Source organism: Apostichopus japonicus, chromosome 16 (genome assembly GCF_037975245.1).
Source record: "Apostichopus japonicus isolate 1M-3 chromosome 16, ASM3797524v1, whole genome shotgun sequence".
NCBI classification, from domain to species: domain Eukaryota; kingdom Metazoa; phylum Echinodermata; class Holothuroidea; order Aspidochirotida; family Stichopodidae; genus Apostichopus; species Apostichopus japonicus.
Genome location: NC_092576.1, coordinates 34,847,227 through 34,874,619, shown reverse-complemented (window position 1 = coordinate 34,874,619; position 27,393 = coordinate 34,847,227). Strand labels below are relative to the sequence as shown.

The window sequence follows — 27,393 nt, the reverse complement described above, 5'->3', positions numbered from 1 at the left end:
CGAGACACAAGCCTGGGTTCGTTTCCGTAAGGAACACAGACAAATTGACGAGTCTAGAGAATTTGAATGAGAACGTATACTATATTGGACAATGGAGTCTGAACCAACAACAAGTGGTAATTACAAATATACAATAAATTACTCACAAACTTAACAAGATAGGATACACTTTAAAACACGCTGGTCTCTTCCAACGGCGATATCCTTCAGCGGCCACGACCTTGATGACGATGATTCTCGGTCCGTTGTACCGCGAAATTTACTGGTCCTCGACGAAGTTTCTCGCGATCCCAGAAACAGCAGTCACCTTCTTTCCGGCGATGCTCCAAAATAGAAGACGGACTTCCAGCCACAAATCGAGTGAAGCACAAGTCGAACTTTTCGCCGACTAAATATTACCAGAGTCAGTCCAAAATCAGCTTTATAGCCACCAACTCCTGGCGTAACGAACTTCCTCAACGGAGACAGAAATTCTTCACCTTCTCCGTAATAAAGACTGGAAAACTGTTTTTCACAGCAAAGTCCTCTTCAAACTTCTGAATGGAAGTGCAGAATCAATCTTGGTATCGATATCTCAATCCCTCAGAAATTACTGGCAGTTGAGCACTGACGAAATATAGTGGAATGGTATCATATGTGTCGTCGCTTGTATTCGTTCAGAAACTGAGAAACTCTCCGATCTGGGAGGGATTTTATACGATTCGCCATGTCAAGAATCATCTAGATCTTTCTCGATACACTTGACCCAGTTTATCTATTCTTGGAAGTCCTTTGCATATCTCGCGAACATTCCAGAGAATCCACGAAGATGTGTGCACAGCGGCGCAACGGGACTTCACGTAAACCGACGTTAACCCGAGACCAGCGCGTCATCATAAGGAATATACCACAACAATCGTGTATTGCTCATTACATAAATAACATCCTGACGTTAACCCGACCTAATTTCTCAAATATTGATGGTCACGTAGGCCATTTGAAATACTTTCTATATAATAACATTAGGTTCCTCACTAGCAGTAACTAGCGTTAGGCTACAATTGGCCCTCGTAACAGTGCTAACAAATACTCGTATTTGTGTTGTTGAAAGTAGCATTGTATACATACAGCAGTTATCTTATAATTCCCATGTGAATTTAACCGCCAACCTCTTCCCTGACAGGCCCTTCTATCACTAGTAGAGGCAAGCCATTGCGTCACTAGATTTCTTTATGATTTTTTTTCAAAAGTGTGTTATTTAATTATTTTATTTACGTGGCTTGTCAGTCGTCTGCTATATATATAATATTTCACCCAGAGTAACCTCCATGGTATAAAATAAGTAATACATATCATATGAATCTACGGATGGTTGCGTCGTTCAACTACTCTATTATGTGGTGTTAGATCTATAGCTACTTAAGTAAGAATCGTATTATGTATATATATATATATATATATATATATATGTATAAATATATATAAATATATATATATATATTTATTTATTTATTTATATATATGTATTTATATAATAATACATATATATGATACAAGCGATACTATGATCTGTTGACAAAAGTCTAAAATAATGTAATCTGTTTTAGCAATCAGGTGCATAGTTTTGTCATATTTATAAATAAAGTTTAAAATAAAGACTGTTAGCAAACTGCTTATCTACTAGAAAGCCTGTGTAATAGAATGTGTAAAAGTAAGTTGGCCTGACGTTTCGATCCTAGCTGGATCGTCTTCAGAGGAATCAAGCCTGACGTTCGATCCTAGCAGGATCATCTTCGGAGGAATGAAGGAATGCTAGGATCAAAACGTCAGGCCAACTTACTTTTACACATATTTATAAATAGCTTGAATCAAAATATCTCATTAAATGTGTCCTTAAATACTAATACTGATTAAATCCAACCTTTCACTTCTACCCGTTTTTTTTTAACTTCCTCTTTTTGTGGACCCAAAGCGGGCCATACATGAGGGCTAACCTGCTCAAAAACCGAGTCTGTCCCAAATGGACCACTACATTAATGAATTAACTGTTGTCAAGGATTGGTGGCCTAGGGACGAACTAAGCTTTCCAAAGCAAAAAAAAAGCATGTGTTGAACATCTCATTAATTTTTTGAAGTATGTTAACCAGAGGAGCCAAACTGTATTGTGTCCAAATGGGCAATGAGTGCGCTAGCCCTGGCCCAGCTAGGGACCAATTAAACTTAGTGAAACCCAATTGGGCCCCAACTGGGCCTGCTTGCTGTGTTGTGAGCTTTGGATTAGTCGTGTCCGTGGGGTTCATAATAGGTCACGGTGAAGTTTAGTAACACGTCTTTCGTATAACACACTGTCGGGACTATACAGACTTAACGGCTTCGGCTTTTATTTCAGCACATCTTTCACTTGTTGGAGCGGTGATTCCCAAGAGTGGAGGGTCGGGATCAAGTGTGTGTGTGTTGGGGGGAGGGGTTCTTCCATCCATACCCGTAGCTTGTTATTCAAACGTATATTCACTGTGGAGAAAGCACTCTTAGCGTCATAACATTTCGTTCTTTTTTTTGCCTGACCTATATCGTGTTTCGAATGAAAGTACATTTTCATTGTTTCTTTTGTTGTCGACATAATATCTTTCACTTTCGGAGAATACAGTGTGCAGTAGCTGTCATCGCGTCGATATATGCCAGTCGAGAAAGGAAAAGGGGAAGAAAAGTGAAAATAATCAAGGGGGAGACATCAGTGTATGTATCTTTGTCAAAAAAATGTTGAATTTCCTAACGAGTTGAGGCAACAAGCTACACTATCTGTATCACTACATCGATATCCGCCTTCAAGTAACAAGTGTCCATCTTAAGTGCTTCCTTCAAAGGTAAGTTTAAATTGGATGTTCACATAATAAGTGTTTTACTTTCGCTAAGCATATGTTAATATACCATTCATCAGTGCATGTGTTGGAACTGCGAGAGCATTTATTGTATGACTTATGGTTCTCACTCATAAATTCACCAGGTGAGTGGTTCCTTATTATCTCTCTTGTTCAATAAACGTTATAAATTATGATACTATGAATAGTCAGCATTTCAAAGGCTATAGTTAATTAAATTGTCAACAATCCCTCTCATCAAGCGCTTGCTCAATAAACAACCATGTCTCGTCACGGTCATTTCAGTTATAAAAGTAAACTGCGATTGTTACTTATTTCATTGTTTGTGCATGAACAAATGTATTTTGCGTTTTCTTTTATCATGTTTAGTAGACTGAAGTAAAACAAATTGTTAGGTAAGTTTTCTACTCTGATTTTAAATTGAGCAATCTTGCCAAGAGAATATTGGTGATGAGTGTCGGTTATTTATCATATTTTCACTATAAAAATTTGACTTTTAACAAAAGTAACAGTACAGTTTGAACAACAATAGATCAGCAATTGAATATGTTCTTTTCATTGGACATTCACACTTTAGTTGGAATAATGCTGGGACATAGTTCTCCGTTATTGTTTTGTTTTGTATGCACGTGACATCATATGAATATTAAATAACAGTTTTTTTTAACAACTTTACAACTGTAATAGTTTTACTACAACTCTGCAAAGACAAGGAGGTTAGCTCAATGGATAACGCCGGTGCCTTCCAATCATAAGGTCCCCAGTTTTAGTCACTCCAACATTAATGTATGCCGTCCAGTTACAGAGTTGTTGACAATTGTCAATTTGTAATCATAGACGTAAAATATGAATCTAAGAGACTGCCTTCGGTCAGCTTGCGGCTCTGATAAGCCAATGAGGCTTGTTCGCAAATTCCGGATTGCAGGAGGATCTCAACTACATACTTCAAAAATCGTCTTTGAAAGTCAATCAGTCGATATCTGCTGATAATTTAGACCATATTTAGTTTAGAACTCAAGTGCCATTACTTAATTAATTAAAGATCACGCCGTTTTTTTCTTCAACCATGTTGACTCGTGTCAATATTCAATGTATAACGTACTGACAGCTTATTAATCGTTAAATGTTCAAGGAAGTTGCTGTAAAAGAAGATTTGAAACAGACATCATACTTCCTCTTTCACTTGATTAATGCTTAGTTGTTCAACTTTTTTATTTTTTATCCACAATTTAGTCTGTTTTCATTTTCGTTCATTGCTTGTCACGCTAAGATGTTATAACCGTATGAAATAAATGCAGGTTTACATCATGTGCTTTATGTTTCAATTTTGTTTTAGACTTCCCATCTGCTGCTTACACACATTGCTGATTCAAAGAAGTTAGAGATTTGGGCTCATTGCCAATATCAGGTTACATTGGCAACATATCTGTATTCCGGCTTGCTTTGACATCACTTTCTGTAGCCGTCAAAATTCGTTGTTAATTTTGTTTTTTGTAAAAAAGAGACACAATGCCTTGTTGGGCTTGTCCGAACATAAAAGTTGGGGGTGTCCGTACATGCAGCGGGAGGCCTGGGTTCAAATCCCGGTGGAGACTGGAAGTTTGTTTACTGTTTTGAATTTTCAACTCATTACAATTTCAGTTATATATACATATTCATATTCACTTGTCATTTATTAACAAGTCAAGTCATTAACATTTAATAAATTCTGTTCAAAGTATCATATTCATGGTCCTGCCTTAGTTATGAGTGACAATTGATTTCGAGTGTGATAGCATCAAGTTTGATCTCCAGAGTAAGGCAAATTACGTCACTAAAAACAGAACTGTAGTATTGTTCAATACAGGTGACAAATGCCGACAGTGGAATTGCGACCTTCCTTACCGGTTTCGAACCTTTGGGCGTAAAATATATCTCTGGACCACACACAGTATATATATAGTTACATATACAGTTTTTTTTTTATATAGTTATATATAGTGACACATATATATATATATAGTGATCAATAATGATATATATAGTGATATATATATAGTTATATATATTTATAAACTGTATATATATGTATATATACATATATATATATGTTAATATATATATATATATATATATACATATATATATATGTGTATGTGTGTGTATGTATATGTATATATTCTACAACAGAGCGATCATCAGACAACTATCAACGTGTTATGAGTAACTACAGGAGAATCTTACCACAAAATCGGTGAGTTGTGACAAACAGTACGCAGTCTACCCATGTTGATAGCCAATACACAAAAATTACCCGAAAGTTCCATTTTTTTTTAAAAAACAGTACTTATTGTCAATTATGAGTCACTTGTTATTTATCTGGCTTATATGACACGTCATGTGTGAGATTCTTAGTCTTTTGTGTATTATCATTTTTATAGAACTTCCAAAATGAAGATTGCCTTGTGTCTGTTATTTCTGATATTGGTGACGAAAAAATGTGCCGTGACTAACGACGCAGAAGAAGGCCACGATATACCGTGTGAAACCAACGGTAAGGTTTTCTTTTATTTCCAAAGTGTAAATGTGCCCATTCATTTGTCTCGCTAACTCAATTATATTTTCAGTGAATAATATACATATGTTTTTAATATGTTATGCACAACATGGTAACATCTTTAAAATAGTTGTTTTAGGTTAATACTTAATGTGATTTTAAGCAAACCTGAATGAAAGTTAATGACTGGAAAATTGGTGCTGGTAAACGGCAAAATACACATGAGTACAGTTCCTGTGATATCTCGGAAGCTAGGGATACTCAATGGTCGTTCTGAAAGTCGCCGAAAATAAAAATGTATTTTAATATCACACGACTCGAATATATGTTTTTTTCAGCATACCTTTCCCTTAAAAATAACGTAAATAGATGTCACGTTTCAATAAATACCAAATCTCGATAAAATTGCTAAACATAAATTACCTATACGGAGTGCATGGTATTTTGATTTGTCAATCTTTAGAACTACCACATGCTTGCGGTTCCAAAGGAATCTGTAGATGTAACGAAACGAGGAAAGGTTATAGTATTGATTGTTCTAGAAGACAACTGCATAACTTGTCACTGGTTATTCCATCAAATGTTACTTTTGCGTAAGTACGTCTACCTCTTTAATGGTTACGTCAGAGTAAGTAATTCTACATCTTTAATAGTTAATTATTATTTAACTCATTCAAACTCTCCAGAAATTAAAAGCAACATGGATAGTAACTGCATACATGGTACGTTATACATAATGTAATAACCCGACACAGATCAGTTTATCGAATGGTTGACAATCAACAATTTATTTGAATAAACGGTGAAAAAAGGGACTTATCAGGCTAAGGTAGGATTCGATCACTGTCTGTGTCACAGACCGAAGTCCGTACCACTCGACTACAGTGATTTTACCGGTGTGTGTGAAAGCGTATAAACTGGCTTCGTATAACTACCGATGAGGGCGTATCACCCAGTTATACGATTGTACAAAATGACCCCTGTTGCATATGTGTGTGTATTAATTTTGTCGAAATAATATTCTAAAAGTATATGTGGTTTTAATTCATTAGGAATCACTTGTTTGTAGTCGTTAAACATCAATACATCTTTGCAGCAAATACAAAACATTTTGTCCTGCATTATTATCAATATATGATGATGAATTTCGTTTAACACTGCTTATCTCTTATGAGCTGAATAAACATACCATAACCTAAAACTTTGAAGATAGTATAAGGATAGAGGTGTCCGTATTCATTTACATATTTTATAATTTTTCAACAGTAACTTCTCTAGAAACTACCTCAGTTTGATTCCAAAAGACACCTTCAGATTGACCACCTCTCTTAACGTGTTGTAAGTAACTGTTTCCTTGTCTGATTTATATCAAAACAATATATTAGTTTTGTGTTTCCTTCAACAACAACTACAGTATTTTTGCCTCTCCAGCCGTTCTTCATGCCTTAATTAGTTCTAAACTGGTAAAGGTATGCACCCGTTAATCGATTAAAATTAATGTGTTTAATAACGTCTTAACATGTGTTAGATTTATGACCAGTTGCTGCTGAGAAGGAGTTATTTATAAACGAAAAAGACTGAATATAAAATCCTATGCATAATGGTTGACTAGACTAACCGGACTTCTCTAAAGGTTTTGACAATATTTCGTGCACATATTAACAGCAAGCGGATGACACTTTACTGAAAAACGCTGAAAATATGCCATTTGAACCATCTCACCAAGGTACACTTACTAGTCAGACATATGGGAACAGTTGCTTTGACTCATAACCAGTCATTCGTAGAACAGTCTTTGGGTAATGAATTCGTATGTTAGTATTTTTTTCCACAGTAGCATCTGCTGATAAGTGTAACACGTGTTACGGATTTATAACACACTTCAGTTTATACTGATTAACGGCTTTGTGTTATTCACAGTACAAACGTATTAAGCAATTTACATTGGGTGGCCTCTCTTAACGCGCCATAGGCTTCTTTACAGATAAAAACGTGATTTGTCATTGGTGGTATAGGGTTTATAAAAAAAAGAGCAACAGTCAATGAAACGTTAGTAACAGTTTCGTAGAATAACAAGGGATGTTTCTTTCCTTCACAACTAATAAAACAAATGCAATTCAAATCGAAACAATTTGACGACGATGATGATGAAGATGATTATAATGATAATGATCACCGATATCACAGACACATTTGCTATTGAATTCGATACTCTGTCTAACTTGAGTGGTTTAAAATATGAACATTAAACAAACTGACACTGTAATTTAACGATAAATGTTTGTCTTTCTAGGGGTTTGTCGTATAACAACCTGAAGAGTCTACCGAAAGGACTTTTTGATAAAACTACAAGCTTGAAATCTTTGTAAGTTATTTAATAAGCTTTCGTTATTCAGGATGACGAAAACATTCCTGAGATATTCTCATAGTAATCGATTCGTCACTTTGAAATAATCTACAAGTTAATAACACTAGATATGTCACAGCAGGTATGATGGACTAACAAATAACAAAGTAAGCGAGAACGAAAAAGATATATATATATATTTATATATTTATTTATCAAATATGTAAATTTATGAATTTTCGATAAAAATCTTTCTTTCCATAACTGTTCTTTTTCTTTCGGTTTCGTTTATTTTGTTATTTGTAAGTCTATCATATCTGCATTGAAAAATCTAGTGATATTAACTAGCAATTTTTTTTCAAAGTAAATAATTACTTATTACTATGAGAATATCCCAAGAATGTTTTCGTCATCCTAATGCTTGCAATAATTTCTTTTTCTTTTTCATTTGATTAATGGATGATTTATTATAGAAAACGACTAATATTTACGATTTTGTTACGTCTATAAACCAAAACCAAACCATGCTTTGCTGTTGAATTTGATTGCATCCGAGAAGGGTAAGACCTATTTAACTCTGTCGTTGTGCTACTGAAAGCACCGAACACAGATATTTCCTAACATAACAAGATTATGAGCGAGTTTACTACGCAATACATGTATTTATCAAAATAACAACTATTTTCAACACATATTTATCACTTAATTAATATTGATTGTGTATAGTGTATGTTCTGTTTGAGGATATATGGATTTCTGTCATGGTAACATATATTTTGTACATTTTTGTTCCAATTTCTTTATTTAGAAGTGTCAACGACAACTTCTTGGCGCAATTACCCCAAAACATTTTCCAGAAACTTGTACATTTGTCTTTGTTGTAAGTAAATATTAATAGTAATGTCACTCTTTTTATTATTATTTTTCATTGTGGAACATCGTAATCGTTTGATATCACAGAAATATTTGCTAATGATTACGATACTTTGTCCTAAGCGAGTGGTTTGTAATATCAATACGGAACAAACTGACACTCCAATTTGATGATAAATGTTCTTTTTCTGTGTTTTTTGGATAGGGATTTGTCGTATAACAACCTGACGAGTCTACCGAAAGGACTTTTTGATAAGACTGAAAACTTGACATCTTTGTGAGTTAATTAATAAGCTTTCAGTATTCAGGATGACAAAAACATTCCTGAGATATTCTCATAGTAATCGATTCGTCACTTTGAAATAATCTTCTAGCTCATGTCACTAGATAAGGCACAGCAGATATGATGGACTTACAAATAACAAAGTAAACGAAACCGAAAGAAATATATATACATATATATATATATATAAATATATATACTTTTTATATATATTCGAAATATCTTTCTTTCCATAACTGTTCTCTTTCTTTCGGTTTCGTTTATTTTGTTACTTCTAAGTCCATCATATTTGCATTGAAAAATCTAATGGTATTAACTACCAGATTTTTATTTCTCAAAATGAAGAATCGATTACTACGAGAATATCTCAGGAATGTATTCTCAATATTTCTCGTTTTTTTTTTCTTTTTCATTTGATTAATGAGTTAATTAGTATAGCTAACGATAATAATATTTACGATTTTGAAACGCCTATAAGAAAAAAACATGCTTTGCTGTTGAATTTGATTGAATCCGATAAGTGCAAGACTTATTAACTCTGTCTTTGTGCTTCTAAAAGCACCGAACACAGATATTTCCTAACATAACAAGATTATGAGCGAGTTGACTATGCAGTACATGTTTTTATCAATATAACAACTTTTTTCAACACATATTTATCACTTTATATATTGTATGTTCTTTGTGAGGATATATGGATTTCTGTCATGGTAACATATATTTTTTACATTTTGTTCCATTTTTTACTTAGATATATCAACGACAACTCCTTGACGCAATTACCTACAAACATTTTCCAGAAACTTGTAAATTTGTCTGTGTTGTAAGAAAATATTTAATAAATTGCACGCTGGCAGATATCTGTAATGCCACTCTCTTTCTTTTTATTGTCGAATATCGCATACGTTTTGATGTAGGACCCCGAACTTAGAAAAATAAATTTACCAACACATGTTCTAAATATTCATCAAGTTGCGAACCGTTTCAAATGATAATACGTCACTAAACTTATGTTAATAGCAGTCGTATTGACAATATGAACAGATCATAACATTTATTTGATAAAAAATCATGTTACTCGTACTGCTCATACTAACAATACAAGTGCTTTGAATTGGTGTATAAAAGTAGAGATTAGAACAAAGAAAGACACAATTGGGTGTAATATCGAAAGTAATTAACTTTATATGAAGCTGTAATACCAAAATATATAAATATGCTCATACCATGCGCAGGAAAAAAACATTTAAGTGAATACTTTGTATCTTAATCATTTTAGGAAGTTGTGTTATAACAACATCAAAGAGCTCTCAGAAGACATCTTCAATGAAAATTCGAACCTTAAAGTATTGTGAGTAACCTACATCAATATATATATTTATACATACATACTTATATATACATATATATATATATATACATATACATATATATATATATATATATATATATATATATATATATATATACATATATATATATATATATATTTATATATATATAAACATCAATACTGTTGAAATATAACACCGAAAAATGAAACAATCGACGTTATTTTGCAGACAATGTAATTGAAAATGATAATGATTATGAGTATCATCATGATCTTCATCATCATCATAATAATGATAATGATAATGATGATGACAATGATAATCATGATAATGATAATCATGATGAAGTGATAATGATCGCCGATATCACATAAAAATTTGCTAATGATTCCGATGCTCTGTTCACATCGAATGATTTGTAATAACAATGTGGGACACACTGACACTGTCATTTAATGACAAATGTTTCTTTTACTCAGGGATTTGTCGTATAACAATCTGACGAGTCTACCGAAAGGAATTTTTGATAACACTACAAAATTGAGATATGTGTGAGTTATTTACCAAGTTAAGTATATTTTGATTTTGCATATGTGCTCTATTTAGTGAGGAAAAGAAAGAAAGAAAGAGACTGATGGAGAGAAAATATGCTTATGTTATAATAATTTACTCAAAGCCTCACTAAAACCCAAGAAGAGTGAAAGTTAACACGTGTTACCGTACATAGGGAATCATAATAAATAAGGGTACTTACGACAGCGATAAAAAACAAACATGTGCGCATGTTCTGCATACGTATATCTGGTACTCAATCTCACCAGAAACATAACAGTAAGCGACTTATAGGTCCAGGCTCTCTCCATCTCTCTCTCTCTTTTCACTGATGCTCATTTTTATGGTTTGCCTGCAACTCTCATTTACGCATAACGATGACTTAGATAACATTGTTACCACAGTTATAACTGTTTTAAGTTAAAGGTCTTGCTTAAATGCCATGTTAGAAATTTTCATACCATTTTACTACAGTAATCACTGCTCATTAGTTACTTGTCTCATTCACACGCCCGGTATATTCTACACACAAATCACCTATACCCACCAAATGTGAGCCTGGTTAATTCTACACACCAGCACATGTACTCACTAAATGTGAGCCCGGTAAATACTACATACCAAACACCTATACTCACCAAAAGAAGAAACCATCGTAGCTGGTCAATATTAACAAATGTAGAAGGTACCTCACAAATTCTTGACATAACAATCACAATTATGTTGAATTATTAGAGAGCGGACGCGTTGTTCAAGTAGAAAGTATTCAATTGCCATTCACTCCGGGCGTTCTTCATCAGTTTTATATATTATAGCAGACTCTGTAGTCAATTTAAAATAATTTGTAACATTCCATTGATGAATCGCTTAGCAACATTCTATGATTTTCTTTCTCTGACAGGTTAATTAGCAACAACCATATAACACATTTTCCGCCGGACTGTTTTCGACATATTGAAGCTTTGAGCGATTTGTAAGAAACTGGAAAGGAAACAAGAATCGTTTAAAATTAAAACCTCATAGGGTTCTTTTTTATTCCTTTGAAAATATTATTTTTCACAATTTATTTGTATTGCAAGCGATATCTGGGTACCTGTTTAAAATGAGTTAAATAACACAGTTTGATGATCGTGAAGGGAAATGCAAGAAATAAAAAAAAAACTTATACGTGTCTACTAGGTCAAAGTTTTGAAATGAATAAAACACAACTCATCACTGTTAGATCTTTCAGAGTTGTACATTACTTTTATACCATGATATAGAAACTTCGTTTAAAATAATAATTAAATCTTTTACACTAATTTTCGTACTTGTTTTGTACAATTATTATTTAAGTTCCATTTGGACAAATATTATATACTGGTGGCACCGCATGAAAATGTGATTATGGTGGCTAATTTGTTGATGGTTAGGTCGTATTAAATTGTTTCTCCTTTTGTCATTTCAGAAAACTACATGAAAATGAATTGACAACATTTTCGAAATATATGTTTGCTAAAAATATTTCGTTACACCACTTGTGAGTATTTCAATGTCTAAGAACTAACCGTAAGCATTGTTGTATAGAAATGATGTTGCCACCAATTACTGACTTCCTGTTATCAGGTATTTAATGATTGTAGATGATCACACAAGGCTTGTTATTTCATATATGAAATATCATATAAATATGCGGTAAAGTAAATTAATACACATGCACGCATCATGTTCTCTTCAATATATTTAAGCTTCCAATTCATTTTCGAATGGTAATGCACCAGTATATTCAATGCAAAGTTCGATATCAGCATGAATGTGCTCAGAATGTTGAAAAATGTGCAAAGAAGATGGACAATTATAATGATTAGCAGTAGTGGTTCTCGATTTTTGTTTTGACATGTTTGCAAACTAAGAAGTTTTTTCCCAATCCTTGAAACGAATGTCAATGTAAGTGTCTTTATCTTCCAACAGAGATTTGTGTGATAACAATATAGCACGACCAACTGCGGACTTCTTCCCCGAGACTAAAAAATTGTGAGAGAGTAGTTTAAGCTGTGTATCTATATTTCTCCATTAATGTGGAATGTAAATATTGCGTCATTCTTATAAAATAACATACTGTAAAACCTACATATGACTAAATGTCTCACTAAGAGATCTAATAGTGGTAAAAGATAATTGCCTGCTGCTAATTAGCGAGATAGTATAATATGTGTCACAGGGATATTTAATCCACGCAAAGAGAAAGTTGTGTCAGACAAGGATTGTTTGCCTTATACTCATGTAGTTCATACGTTGTTAAACCTTTTAGCTTATTTATATCACATTGACTGATACGTAACCATCAACATATACCTGACGTAAATGTGTCCAAATAACTAACGAAGTAACAAACAGCGGTGCACACTGTATCTTTTCGATTATGATGTTATGAGGGATGCTTAAGAATAAACGGAGCACAGATACTGTTGTATATTACGTTGATGATAGTCATTGCATTTAACAGCACTGTGTGTTACAGATTCACTTTTCTCATGAAAATTTTGTTTGCAAAATCATTATTACAATATAAAATGACGCACCTCTTTACATCTAGGACAAAAAAACATATTCCTTCGGTTTACCTCTTTCTCTTAATTTTAGAATGCTTGTTTCAAATAACATAACCTACCTACCGGAAGGCATGTTTCAATCTTTCAAAAATCTGAGCGACATGTGAGTAATAACATCTTAAAAACTCTTTGTGCACTTGTTTACTTATTGCTGTTGCTGTAATTATCTTTATCTTACATTTACCAAACACACTTGTTTTTCGACAGATACCTTTCAAACAATAAAATTGAAACTCTATCGAATACTTCATTGCTTGGTTTGAACCTTGTTCACCACATGTAAGTTCTACCAGCTGTTTGCATTATAAAGTTTCATTTTCATATTTAAACTAAAATCGGTTGTCTATATTTGAAATAAGCAAATCATAACTATTACCCAATATTACACAAACTAATACACTGCGATCTTCCTTGAAGATTTCACAAGAATTATAATATTGAGACCTTCTTCACAAGAAATGTACTCATTATTTCGTTTAGAACCTTTTATGGAAACAATCTTTCATCTCTTCCCGCCGGGCTGTTCGAGACAATCAACTTGACATTCAGTTTGTAAGTTCAGTGTATATTTGATTCATTGTTGCATCTGGTGAGCGCAATGTCCAATGTATTAGTATTAATCTTAGCAGAGAAATATATTATCTACTACTGTTGACATTTGCTGGCAGTAAATGTTAATTTCACTTTATATTTTCTTTGGGTAAAAAAATGATCGTGTGAGTATATTACAAGTAAGAATGTATACTTCCATGTGTTAGTTGCAGCGACACTGTTAAGCACTACTTACTTTTCACTGTTGAGTGTTGTCTCCTTACGACAGTGCAATAAATTTATGTACTTTTAGCTCCTATAAATCGTATTTCTTTTTCATTTTCTCGAATATCCAGGGACTTGTCGAACAATAGTTTATCTGTAATTCCGAGGGGACTCTTCAGTGCTTACGGTGGAAATCACGGGCTGTCGATATTACAACTGCAGAGAAATAAGCTAACTTGTCTATGGAATGATACTTTCCAGGGTTTAGGCAGTTTAGCATACCTGTAAGAATGTTAACGCTATCATGATTTGATACCAAATGGATCGTTGTGTGATTGTCTCTTTAGACATGGTTGCAAAGACACCGACATATAAGTTTTCCAGAAGTAATATATTTAGTGCTATGGAACACACTTTTAGCAGATCATAAAATACGTTCTTCACTAAGAGATCTCTTATCGCTTTCTGACAGAATACTATATTTTAGTTGCCGTAGTTTGAAGTTTCAAAGTTTGTAGATTACTAAGGATCGTTGGGCTCCACTACCACATTCGTTAGTTTAAACATGATTGCTTAAGGAAATTACACGAATGGTATTAGATGAAATGCCCGTACATGTTATTAGCTCTTATCTGCCTGCACGATGAAATGGATGCTGCCACAATAATCATTTTCTATTATGTTTTTGCAGAATTCTTAACAGGAACCTCATTCATTTCATCGCAGAACGAGCCTTTTTGGGCACAAATCTCACATGTTTGTAAGTAAACGTTATTTTCTGTACATGTAAGCTTTAGACGAGTGCTGCAAAATCCTTGTTAAGTGATGAATTTTAAACGTTATTGTTTATCTAATACAGATATCTGGTAGCGAATAACATCTCGAATGTTTCCAACAACTCGTTTGCTCTCGAAAACATTGATATGTAAGTATACACGTGCTTAAAAAACAATTTTATTACATGTAAACGTTTTAATATAATTTAACGTTCCATCTCAAGTATGACAAAAGTGACACGCGTTAACGGGTCGTTGATACCTGTATTTATACCTTAATTAACTGGTTGTACGCAGTCTGCTTTATCAATTGCACATATATTTATTGATGACAAAATAGAAACTATTTTTGTATGACAGTGTAATCTTTTCGTAAATGGTAATAATATTTTATTATGGACTATAACGATGGGTTGTTTGCTATAGGAAGGGAATTTGTACATAATGAAATTTATTCGATTCCCGTTCTAGCCATACATTCTACTCTTTCGCATTATTTATAATTTACAAGTCGTATCACATTGTTCATTTACTTAATTAAAAGCGGGATTTCTCTTAAAATCCCTTCCCTGTATAGCTGTTTGATTTTTATACAATGAAACTGATGTGTGGTCCTTAGTTATTCGGTATTGGATTCAATGTGGCTTCTGACTGGCATCCCAATGAACAATGACTATTAGGGATCGCCATCAACTAAGGATTGGATAGCTCAGTTGGTAGAGGGCAGGGCTACTAACTTGAAATCATAGGTTCGAGTCACTTTCAAGCCAAAGTATTTATTAGTCAATTTCCGATGTTCATATACTTTGTAATTGCTTACATGGGGGCATACGACATATTTTACTGCAATAATATTCTAATGAAAAGGAGCACATACACCATATGATTATACCCGATAATGTCTGTATGGAAGTTACGATGTGTGGTTTTATATTCCATAGCCACTTGTACAAGAACAACATTCTGAATATTTCACAAGAAACGCTGAACGGAGTTGGAAATGGAAGTACCTTGTGAGTGCTTTAAACATGCATCAGCTTGATCATATCTGTGTTTAATACATTTTTCTTTTGAAATTCAATTTCTGTTCTTCATCCAAAAATCAATACATATTTTCGCAGGAACTTTATTCGACCGACAAAATTAATGAAGTATTAAAAAAAAAAGCATCTTCGATATTGCATTGAAACATGTCAAAAATGGACATGCTGAAGACGGTTCATTGTATGTTAATGAACAGAGAGCTATCTTGTTTTAAAGAATATGAGAGAGCTTTTTTTTCTTGTTTAGATATATGAACTGCAACCAATTAGGGAGACTACCTTTGTCTACAAACGGCAATATGTAAGTTTTATTCGCTTTCTTAGTGTCTTTGGTTCACTTTTGCATTATCTTTAAAAGGGAATTGAAGGCAGCACGCAAAATCATAATCCTAATTGTTGATGTAAACATAGGCTTTACAATGGAAGCACTTCTTGATCCCAAGAACTTATCTAAAATTTAGCACCGACCTTTTGAAAGTTGAGAATTGCGCCGTTGGCGCTCATTGAGGTTGACAGAACAAAATCGCTGGAGATCGCCATATATATTGTCTTGTGTTTTATCTTTACCCTCTCTCCTAACATATCAATATCATCAAAACATAAAAGCCGGTTCCCAAGTTTATAGATATATGCAGAATTTTCGTCTTCAATACAGAAAATTATTCGCAAAATATTTACTAATCATGTTCACTGGTACATATCATTTATAAAAGATATAGATCTTAGCATAGTGAAAGACAATTCTAATATTAAGAAAAGCACTTCCTTTTGTTTTATTCATCCTATTTTACAGATTTCTAAGTATCTTTTAAACATGCACTGGTCAACAAATTCGAAGTGATCAATAATTCATTACATGTAACGTTAGTCTTCAGCCTAATTTTTAAGCTCATGTACTTCAAATATAATTTAAATCATGCTGCACATTAGTTTACAATAATTGGATGTGCAAGAAGAGTAACACTATTTCCTTAAGCTACAAATGTATTGCGTACTTACATGAATATTCATTGAAAAGCACTTTGTATAAGCGTATACGTTTCTCTTGGCAACCTAATGAAATCCACTTTACAGATAGGTTCTTGGTAAAAGATATTGTCATCAAAGGGGCAAAACTAGAGCTATGATTCCATTTCTCATTTCTATGCTCATAGCAAATGTGCACAGAGTTCTTAATATGTCATTTGTATGCGGATGATTATATTGTAACATAAATAAACAACATTGACATCATAAAATAACAATCATTAATTAAAAGATGACATTCAAATCCTCTCACTCTGTCTGTTACCTTTGTTTTTTCTTCTCTAATTATAGCATATGTGTCAACGATGAAACTTTTCCCTCTTTGAAGCTTAAAAAACCTTTTAGAAGGTTAGAGCCATCCTTTGAGAAGCAAGGCTTCGAATGCAAATATATTGGTAAAGGCATGAGTGAATGTAGACCATGTCCAACGGGTACACTTGGTGGAGGATTTCGCAAGAAGTGTAGAGGCTGTCCGAAAGGTGCCGTAAAGATTTGAATTTCAATCTAAAGTTCATTCTAACCAATTATAAAGCAAATTAAGTCCAATTTACCCGCTTCTTGTGTCTTAGATATGACATATATCATTTATTTCATTTTGTGTGAGGTAAATTCTCAAGTTTGTTTTAATTTTTTTTTTATAGATGAGCATGTAAGTTTACATCAAGTAAAATAATAACTTCGTATCATTAACAGCTGACTAACTTATAATATCTTCTAATGCTCTGCTCTTAAAGACATTTTTCAAAATTAAGATGCTTGATCCACTAAATGATCTTACATTCTAGTTCAATTACTCTACCCAGAACTTAAATCAATCTCTGCATTTTTTTGATTAGGAGGATTTTACCAAGACGAAATAGGAAGCACTGAATGCAAAACCTGTAACGATGGAAATTTTGTAGAAAAAGGCAGCGGTTCTTCTTTAGTCCAATGCAAAGTTTGCCCTGAAGGAACGGACAAAAACGTATCCGCTGGTTATCGAGCTTGTGTATGTAAAGAAAATTACGCTCGAAAGCATCGGTTTGGGGAATGCTTTCTTTGTATCGCCGACGGCTTAAATTGTTCTGAAGATTACATATCAATTCTACCCGGCTTTTACTGGAACTGGTCTTTTCCGAATACAAAACCAGATCAGTATTTGAAATTTGTTAAGAATCTAGAAACTAAGACCGACGACTATGATAACACAACGATCCAGTATGAATACTCTATGCCATTTGTTTATCGTTGTCCTCGAAGTAGGAGTTGTGACAGTAAAGACGGTCTTCCAATGTATGGTAACGACAACTGTGCTGCTGGTTACACCGGTTGGATGTGTACCAAATGTCGATCGGGATATTATTCGGTTCTGAGTTCCTGTCATCCTTGTCCCAGTAAATTATGGGTGCTGGTAGTGTTCCTTTTTGTTGTTCTCTCGTGCGTTGCTCTACTTTCGTTCATTGTCTGGAAGAAGAACAAGATAAGCAACCAAAGATCTATGATTGACAAACTATCGTCAAGAATAAAGATTGTTCTCGGCTTTTATCAAGTGATTGGCGATTTATTCGAGACTTTCCACAACGTACAATGGCAAGGTCCTCTATTAATTTTCGGTGAATTTCTATCGATGGTAGTTGCAGATTTCTTTCAAGTTTTTGTTCGTCCTCAATGCATCAATGAACAATTTGAGATAAATCCTTTGCTTCAGTTTAAAATTGTTCTAATATTTCCAGTTGTATTAGTAATCACGTACCTTTACCTAAGTTGTACAGTCTATTTCATATCGAAGTGCGGATTCTTCTCACTCACTGTTCGACAAAAGACCAAACAGACAGTTTCGAAGCTGTTCACCTTAGTTGTCCTTGTGCTGTTTGTGACGTACACACCAACTTGTAATTCCATTTTCGCGGTATACCCAGCAGCGTGCTCCACGTTCAAAATATACAGCGTCGGCAATGAGTCCATAAGTCTACTTCGAGCAGATTACGGCATCAATTGTAAAGATCTTGACTCCTATCATGTTGCGGCATACATTGCTACAGCGGTGTACGTTGTTGGGTTTCCATTGTCGCTGTTCATTTTGCTACAAAAATATCATTCCAAAGGCAAACAGGCTACAGCTAATGCCGATATCGATTGCAGTTATGGTGTCTCTATTGACGAAACCACTCCACTGGTCACCGGGACTGAAAGGAGAAAATATTACTCCCCAGTTTGGTTCAATTTTCTCTGTGAGAATTACAAGAGTCAGTTTTGGTACTGGGAGGTCATCGAGTTGACCAGGAAGGTCACCCAGACTGTGATGGTTACACTGCTCGGATGGCACAACTCATTGACACAGCTCTCAACCATCGGGATGTCGGTTCTGTTTCTGACTCTTCATGCTAAATACAGTCCAATGAAAAACAAATTTGAACAGAGGTTACAGGTAAGTCCAGATAAGCAAAGCCATGTCACCATCTTCGTTGCATTATCATTCAGATGTTATAATTATTAACATCAAACAGCAAAAGCCTACCCTAGGTACATTTCGTTTATGAAATTGATTCAGTATATTGAGCACGGATAGTAATAATAAAAATAATAATAATAATTATGATTATTAATAGTAATAATAATCATAATCATAATAATAATAATAATAATAATAATAATAATAATAATAATAATAATAATAATAATAATAATCATAATAATAATAATAATAATAATAATAATAATAATAATAATAGTAATAATAATAATAATAATAATAATAATAATAATAATAATAATAATAATAATAATAATAATAATAATAATAATAATAATAATAATAATAATAATAATAATAATAATAATCATAATAATAATAATAATAATAATAATAATAATAATAATAGTAATAATAATAATAATAATAATAATAATAATAATAATAATAATAATAATAATAATAATAATAATAATAATAATAATAATAATAATAATAATAATAATAATAATAATAATAATAATAATAATAATAATAATAATAATAATAATAATAATAATAATAATAATAATAATAATCATAATAATAATCATAATCATAATCATAATCATAATCATAATCATAATCATAATAATAATAATAATAATAATAATAATAATAATAATAATGATAATAATAATGATAATGATAATGATAATAATAATAATAATAATAATAATAATAATAATAATAATAATAATAATAATAATAATAATAATAATAATAATAATAATAATAATAATAATAATAATAATAATAATAATAATAATAATAATAATAATAATAATAATAATAATAATAATAATAATAATAATAATAATAATAATAATAATAATAATAATAATAATAATAATAATAATAATAATAATAATAATAATAATAATAATAATAATAATAAATAAGTTCTTAATATGGCGCCAAATACTAAAAGACCCTTAAGCCCCTTACCAAACCTAAAAATAAAAAAATAAGAAGACAGAGAAATCAAAGGAATAAAAAGTCTAAAAAACACATAGACGAAAATTAAACAGTATGTAAACTACGAACACAAAAGTCTTAAAACACGAGAAGACTGTAAAACAGACCAAAACCTTTAAAAAAAGGATAAGCACATAAAATAGAGTTGCACAAGTAAAAGTTTAGATAAAAGAACAAGTATAACGCATTAGCTTTATATATGAAGTAATATTTGGTCTTAAATGTAGGCTAACTAACTTTATTCATTCGTTCATTTGTCTTGAAAGTAGTTCAAATATGTTCTTTTATAGTATCACTGTCAGTAAAAGAAGAAGGAACCTAAATGGAATATATGTTAATTATGAAGTTTATAGACACAATACCTCAAATTTCATCTAACAACTAGTAAGTGAGCATTCTTTGTATCGATTACATTTTGGTTCCTAGTTCTTCATATGTCATCTAAAAAATAGTCAGTGAACATTCATTATATTGATTAAATCTTGATTTCATTGCAGTTTTTTTCTTTGGCTGCGATATTTATAAATATCATGATTGTGTCTGTACGAGTGAGCTCCGAATACGGTACAGCAATATATACTGGTCTCTTTGTTCTCGATATTTTCATCATATTTATCGTCTCAGGTGAGTAATGTTTAAATAAATTTCAACATAACCCAACCACATTGAAACGAGCTCTGAGTGTGTTTTCGGTCTGAAAGTACTTTGCCCTGTTACCTTAAAGTAAAATCAAGGATTCGAACACATATTCCATTGGTATTAGAGGATAGTATCGTTTTCTTTCTTCTTTGTCGGGGCTAATTCATATGCATTAAGAAATGCATGTTGCCTTCGATATCGTCATAACATTTTGATGATACAATAGACAAGTGTGTTTGATTGTTATCTTATTAAGACACTCCGACCAATCTTAAAAGAAAAAAAAAACAGATGAATGTTGCTCCTGCTTTCCTATAATAGGCGAATTGTGATTTAATCTTTTTGTCAGGTGTAAATCTTGTCGCCCCGTGGTATTACTTTTCTCAAACCAAAGTTCCAACACGCGCTAGTGCCGCCGACACACATATGCATGCTGCAAATACAATTATTCATTAAGTTGAGTAACATTGAAGAATACAAAGTTTAGAAAAGAGTGTTCGCATTTTGCAAATTATGTTACTTGATAGGAGATCATTCTTTAGTGCATTCTGAGACAACTTCTGTTGAAAAAAAAAGTAAAGAAATATCGTGTTATGACATCGAACATTCATATTTCTTTATAATTACAGCTGAGGCATTGCTTCTAATCATCCGATTCCTCGCTCGAAGCTTTAAACGTTCTAACGGTGATTAACAACGACGTTTCTAAACTGATTACTAATAAGGCTCATGCATATCTGTATTATAAATAAGATGTATATATTAGCATTGACCACAGTTTTTAGAAATATTCAAACCAACATATCACCATGGGAGAGAAATGGTCACTCTCCATGAGATGTAGAGACCTTTTGAATGGCTGTCTTTGCATTTCATGTCATGTACCTTCAAGTGCACTGTTAGAAAATGGTTACTCTTTGCAACAATTCTATACGTACACACGCCCATTTTTCAAATAAATAGTTAACTATTTAGTAAAATATGATGTACTCAAACACTTTCTATATAGTCAGTTGTAGAGAACATACGTTAGAAATAGAACTTTGAAAATAACTGTATATATCTTTATTGGGCTGGCTTTACGGAAAACATCTGTACATACAATTTACTTTGTAAGACTGTGTATAATTATAGTTGTTTCATTTAGCACACATGATAGAACTTACACGTTAAGACCAGTCTCTACATTATAACACTAGCCTGTATATAGCCTATGGAGCCAAACCATTTCCTGTAATATAATGTTTACCCATTACCTGTATGAAATTCACTCTATATAACACTATATATCTAGATGGAAAAAAAAATTACAAAGGTATATGTGAAATATGGTAAGAAGACGTCTAAAAATGAAAATCTGCAGTTAACCAAGGCGATGAAGACAATTTCACTCGGATCTTTTTATATCATTCCTGGTGACAGATCACCGCTTATTAAGTCGTGTAATTCAGAAACTGTTATCCCAAATCTTATCGAAAGGAGAACTCTTTTTCATGTTTTATAACCTCTTCACGGAAGTTATACATCCGTTAAATGGTCGTTTTCGCTATAAAATATACATGACGACATCCGGATAAATTTAATTATTTCCTGGTAAGAATCAAATTCTCATGTGACGTAGACCCTTTCCTTTACTGTATTTCTTCGCCAATGGACCCTGTTGGATCTTCAACAGTAAAGCTTGTGTTTCATATAATATATAAATGTACCCTGTTGGATCTGAAACACGAGAGTGTGTGTTTCATTTAATACATCACTGGAGCCTGTTGGATCTAAAACATGAGAGCTTGTGTTTCATATAATATATCAATGTACCCTGTTGGATCTGAAACACGAGTGCGTGTGTTTCATTTAATACATCACTGGAGCCTGTTGGATCTGACACATGAGAGCGTGTGTTTCATTAAGTATAACACTGGTACCTGTTGAGTATGCAACATGGGAGCGTATATTTCATTTAATACATCGCTGGAGCCTGTTGGATCTGAGATATGAGGACGTGTGCTTTACTAATTACATCACTGGTCACTGTTGGATCTGAAACATGAGAGCGTGTGTTTCATTTAATACATCACCGCACCATATTTATATATTAAGGAAGAATCCCCTATTTTTACCGAAATGGTTAGTCTTCTGCTTAGGCAACATCAAATCTCATTTCGAATACTTAAACATTAACTAAATTGTATCCACGTTAATTATTCGTTGTATCATTGGGATAATGCTGTTAACATAGAAATATTTGTATAAACAATATTCAAACATTGTCGAATTTCACTTTTATTGACCTGCAGAGCGTTTGCTTACGATTCAAATCTGTCTTTTTGATCATGCTTTTTACTGTACTTGCTGTGAGTTAATCTAATTGATAGGTGTAAGCTTTGCTAATTTAATCGTCACTTCTTTTACACTCTCATAATGTAATTATAATTAATGCAAAGTCGTCTTGCTTAACTATTCATTATTAAGTAGATCAATATAGTACACTTGATACCCATTAATTTAACCAGTCAAGAAACAATTTATTTTCAATGATTCTACTCATCTTTGTGTTAACCTTCTTATAAATGCATGTATAATATTGTCTTCTACACATACTTCCTCCGAACGACATTAAATGGCTTAATTGAGTCAAAATTAGAAATGTTGATACCGTTTAAACATTCCTAATAAAAGCCACAGGAATAAAATTCCGTGTCCCACATACAAAATGGACAAACCTTTCAGAGGGGAGATTTTTTGAAAAGAGACCAGAGCTTATTAACTGCTCAATCGGTAGTTACTTTGTGAAAGTCAGAAAACCTAATACTGACATAAAGAAAAATAGGTCATTTAAGAGAAAATGACGTTTGAAAGTATAACCAAGCCCCCCCCCCAAGAAACATGTGAAACGATTGAATAAATATGTGGCTTGATGATATAATAATAGACTTGCTAAAGTCTTTGAACTTGCATGTCATTGCCAGTAATGAAAAAATGAATAATCGGCAGGTGAGATTAGGACTTCAGAAACTTCAGAAAACAAATGGTATACACGATATCATAGCAAAAGCTGGATTCCTATGATTTCCTAATGCTACCGACTTGAAATTTGAGTAAATCATTTCTCATAGCTCTCTTCTACCCTTTTTTTCTCCACACCTTTCTGTCTTTGTCCTTCTCCAGTTGATTCCCTACCCCCTTTCCTTAATCCTCTTGTTGTCCCTCCACTGTTTATCTCCTACCTCCCCTCTTCCCCTGTTGGTTTCCTTTTTTCTTCTCTCCATCCCTTGTCTACTAATCCCCTTACATCAATCTCTGTGTATTCACCATGCCCATTAACATGTCTGTATTCTGTGCGTGTTTTTGTCCCTTTTGTTACTGTTACTTGTCATTTAGCCTGTTAGTAAGATCCTGCAAGGATCGAAACGTTCGGCCAACTTACGTTTACACACTAAATCATTTTCTTTAAGGGAAGATAGTCGGGGCTTAGCCAAACGTACAGCATTTAACTTCTTATATGCTTAAGCTTACTGACATAAAACAGTGCCTGCTTCCTATATTTATATGTGTAACTTTTGAAATACAAATCTCTTTGTTATAGACCTATTGTTACAAGCATGCAATGAATTATGCAACGAGACTAGGATAATTATGTTCCATGACCTGTTTGCGATAAAGACAGTCAATGTTTACATCCTTCACAGCTTTCGAGAAGACAAGAATATACTTTGCCGAAATCCTACCAAGGATTATGACAATGGAAACGTCAAAAATGGAGTTGTTGGTGTAAGGGGTAGGCTGAGGCGCACGCCCCTTCCATAATCCTCGATCCGTCACTGGCTACCCTGTGTATATGTAATAGGGATCAGCGCTGTTATTATGTCACTGTTCCTCTTTCTCTTCCCGGTGTCTTGGCGTTTTTCTTCTGTTCCCTCCTTTTCTCATTTTGCTCTTTGTTCTTTTTCTTTTCCCTTCCTTCCTCTCCTTCCTTTACCCCCTCTTTTTCCCTTTTTTCTTTCTCTTTTTTTTCTCTCCTCTTTTTCTTACCCGGGGGGGGGGCGCCCCTAACGCCCCCTGGATACGCGCCTAGTATTGACCGCAGCTGTATGTACTGACTGTACACTAGTGTCTAATTACCGACGGTAGCAAATTGTGTGTATTTTCTGGGATCGATGGTGATGTTTAACACTTTTGCTTCACCTTATTCGAAACTAGGTCAAATTACCGGCATTAGACGTTTCTTTTTGCGCGAGTCTTCACACCCTTTAAGTAAGCCTAAGTCATTACTTCAGCTTTATCATATTTTAGTCTTTTAATATATCTACAATTATGTACAAATATGCAACACAGCCCCCATTTGCAACATTTTCCCAACGATTTACATTTGGCAACTTATGGCATAAGCAGTATGGCCATAGCCAGTAATCTGAGTTTTGAGATAGGCCAAAGCCTTCTCAGTCTAGCCAATATGTTCTGGACGGTAACTCTATCTATAGGCTATTCAAATTTACTTAAAGGGTGTGAAGAATCGCGCAAAAAGAAACGTCTAATGCCGGTAATCTGACCTAGTTTCGAATGAGGTGTAACAGAAGTGGTAGACACCACCATCGATCCCACAAAATAAGCACATAGCTTGCTACCGTCGGTAATTAGACACTAGTGTAAAATTAAGTCAGTACATACAGCTGCGGTCAATATACCCACAGCACAATGTACAAACGAGACATCGATGAACATCTCAGATCCAGCTAAAGATTACACGTTATCACGTTTCATTACTGGCTGCATTTTGTAGCGACACGAACAAAACGTCACTTGCAAGCAACAGTAAGATAACTTTTTCAGATGGCCGCGCGGTTTGGGGCGAGTCTTCAATGTCTTTTACTGTGATTTTAAGGCCAAATGACATGCACTTACCATGTTCGGACAAAGGATTGTAGGAAAAACGACACAGTGAAGACATTACTCGTGGTAACATATCACTCATTTGATGACTGTGACTGAATGTATACATGCATCGAACTTTGTGTACTATTACTTCATAAGGTGGGATATTTTGTCCTGCATAAACTGCTACATACTTTTCAACATTAACATTTAATTGAGAAATGCATGCATGCACATACCAATATGGAAGTATAACACAAAAACAGGTGTTTGTGTGAACCGGGGGGAGGGTGAGGGGCTGCCTTTTCACATTATTTTCCTTGGACAACTATGACAATCTCACGGTAAAATAATACAAACAAGTTAAATGTTTATTATGTTCTTTGCAGATACCGGAAATGACACTTTCCAGACATTAATACTTACATAAAACAATCCACTTACTCGAGTCAGTAGAAGAAAGAAAAAAGTTTTCAAAGTTATTTCGTGATTACTAGATTCACTTATATCTCTCTTAAGTCATTGGTAGAAAGGCTCATGCAAAGTTCCAGTGATTAGCATTAGTCTTTGATTTTAACTTTTCAATTATAACTGTAGGTCTGGAGAGAGTTATCTACCAGAAAGTTAACGACGTCCGAGGCTTCCCCCAAAAAACATCTACAGTACTGGTTCCCTTTGTCCGCGAAAGGTCTTTTCTTACACCTTTCCATCACTGGTGACACACATAACTCGTCCGCATGTCGCAAATGACGACTAAATATTTAACACTCTATCTGAATCTGTTTCGATCTAAATAGCATAATTCGTAGGACAAGACCATGTGGCAATGATTTTTTTTCTTCCAAATATGAAAGTTACTTTTGGTTTCTGAAAGTAGCTGTCTGAAGCTCATTCAGCTAATAATGATTAGCCAGCTGTATGCTTGCATTGTGGTTATCCACACAGGTAAATTACTAATTTACTAACATTGGATCACTGTAAACAGTTTAGTTTACGCCTATATAGCTATCGTAATAGTAATCGGTATTGCATCTCAAGTTTTAGTTATATAATACCATAGTTATTTAAAAGTATTTCCGAGGACATCAGGAATCGTGCTTGTATCTGCTTGTATCATGTGAGGGTCTTCAATAAATAAAAAATCAGGCAGGACCCAACACACCCTTTGTTTGAACACTAGATTTACAACCGCTCTGGATTGCGTTTACGCCCACCACGCTATAGATTATCATGTGTGCCTAATTCTATCCATATATTTAATTCAAAAGTGAGAAGATAAGTTTCTTATTTTAGGACTTGCTGTATATATGTTTGTATTACTGTATGTATATCGTAGTCTATTGATACTTATACTATTGCTTTTCTTATTTCCTTTTAGTCTTTTTCGTTTACGACCTGTGGAAAGCCGAATTTCCGATTGTGGACATAATTCAAATTCAAT

At 33.4% G+C, this 27,393-nt stretch overlaps 1 protein-coding gene across 10 annotated transcripts; it reads left to right on the top strand.

Annotated features, from left to right (window-relative positions):
- Positions 1-2,456: 2,456 nt before the first annotated feature.
- LOC139982392 (uncharacterized) lies at positions 2,457-23,339 on the top strand. Of its 10 annotated transcripts, none has more exons than XM_071995197.1 (28): positions 2,457-2,843; positions 3,231-3,253; positions 4,195-4,457; positions 5,028-5,091; positions 5,279-5,391; positions 5,858-5,987; positions 6,661-6,732; positions 7,688-7,759; positions 8,550-8,621; positions 8,820-8,891; positions 9,649-9,720; positions 10,177-10,248; positions 10,711-10,782; positions 11,685-11,756; positions 12,231-12,302; positions 12,734-12,796; positions 13,406-13,477; positions 13,582-13,653; positions 13,855-13,926; positions 14,262-14,414; positions 14,822-14,890; positions 14,990-15,055; positions 15,848-15,919; positions 16,197-16,250; positions 17,267-17,454; positions 17,812-19,382; positions 20,942-21,068; positions 21,713-23,339. In XM_071995197.1, exons 3-28 carry the CDS (start codon positions 4,415-4,417, stop codon positions 21,775-21,777), a joined length of 3,642 nt encoding a protein of 1,213 aa, XP_071851298.1. In that variant the 5' UTR covers positions 2,457-2,843; positions 3,231-3,253; positions 4,195-4,414; the 3' UTR covers positions 21,778-23,339. The 10 variants fall into 10 exon arrangements, with proteins under 10 accessions (XP_071851298.1, XP_071851297.1, XP_071851299.1 ...); XM_071995196.1 differs by having other exon boundaries at positions 3,228-3,253; XM_071995200.1 differs by having other exon boundaries at positions 2,458-2,843; positions 4,195-4,266.
- The last annotated feature ends 4,054 nt before the right edge of the window (positions 23,340-27,393 follow it).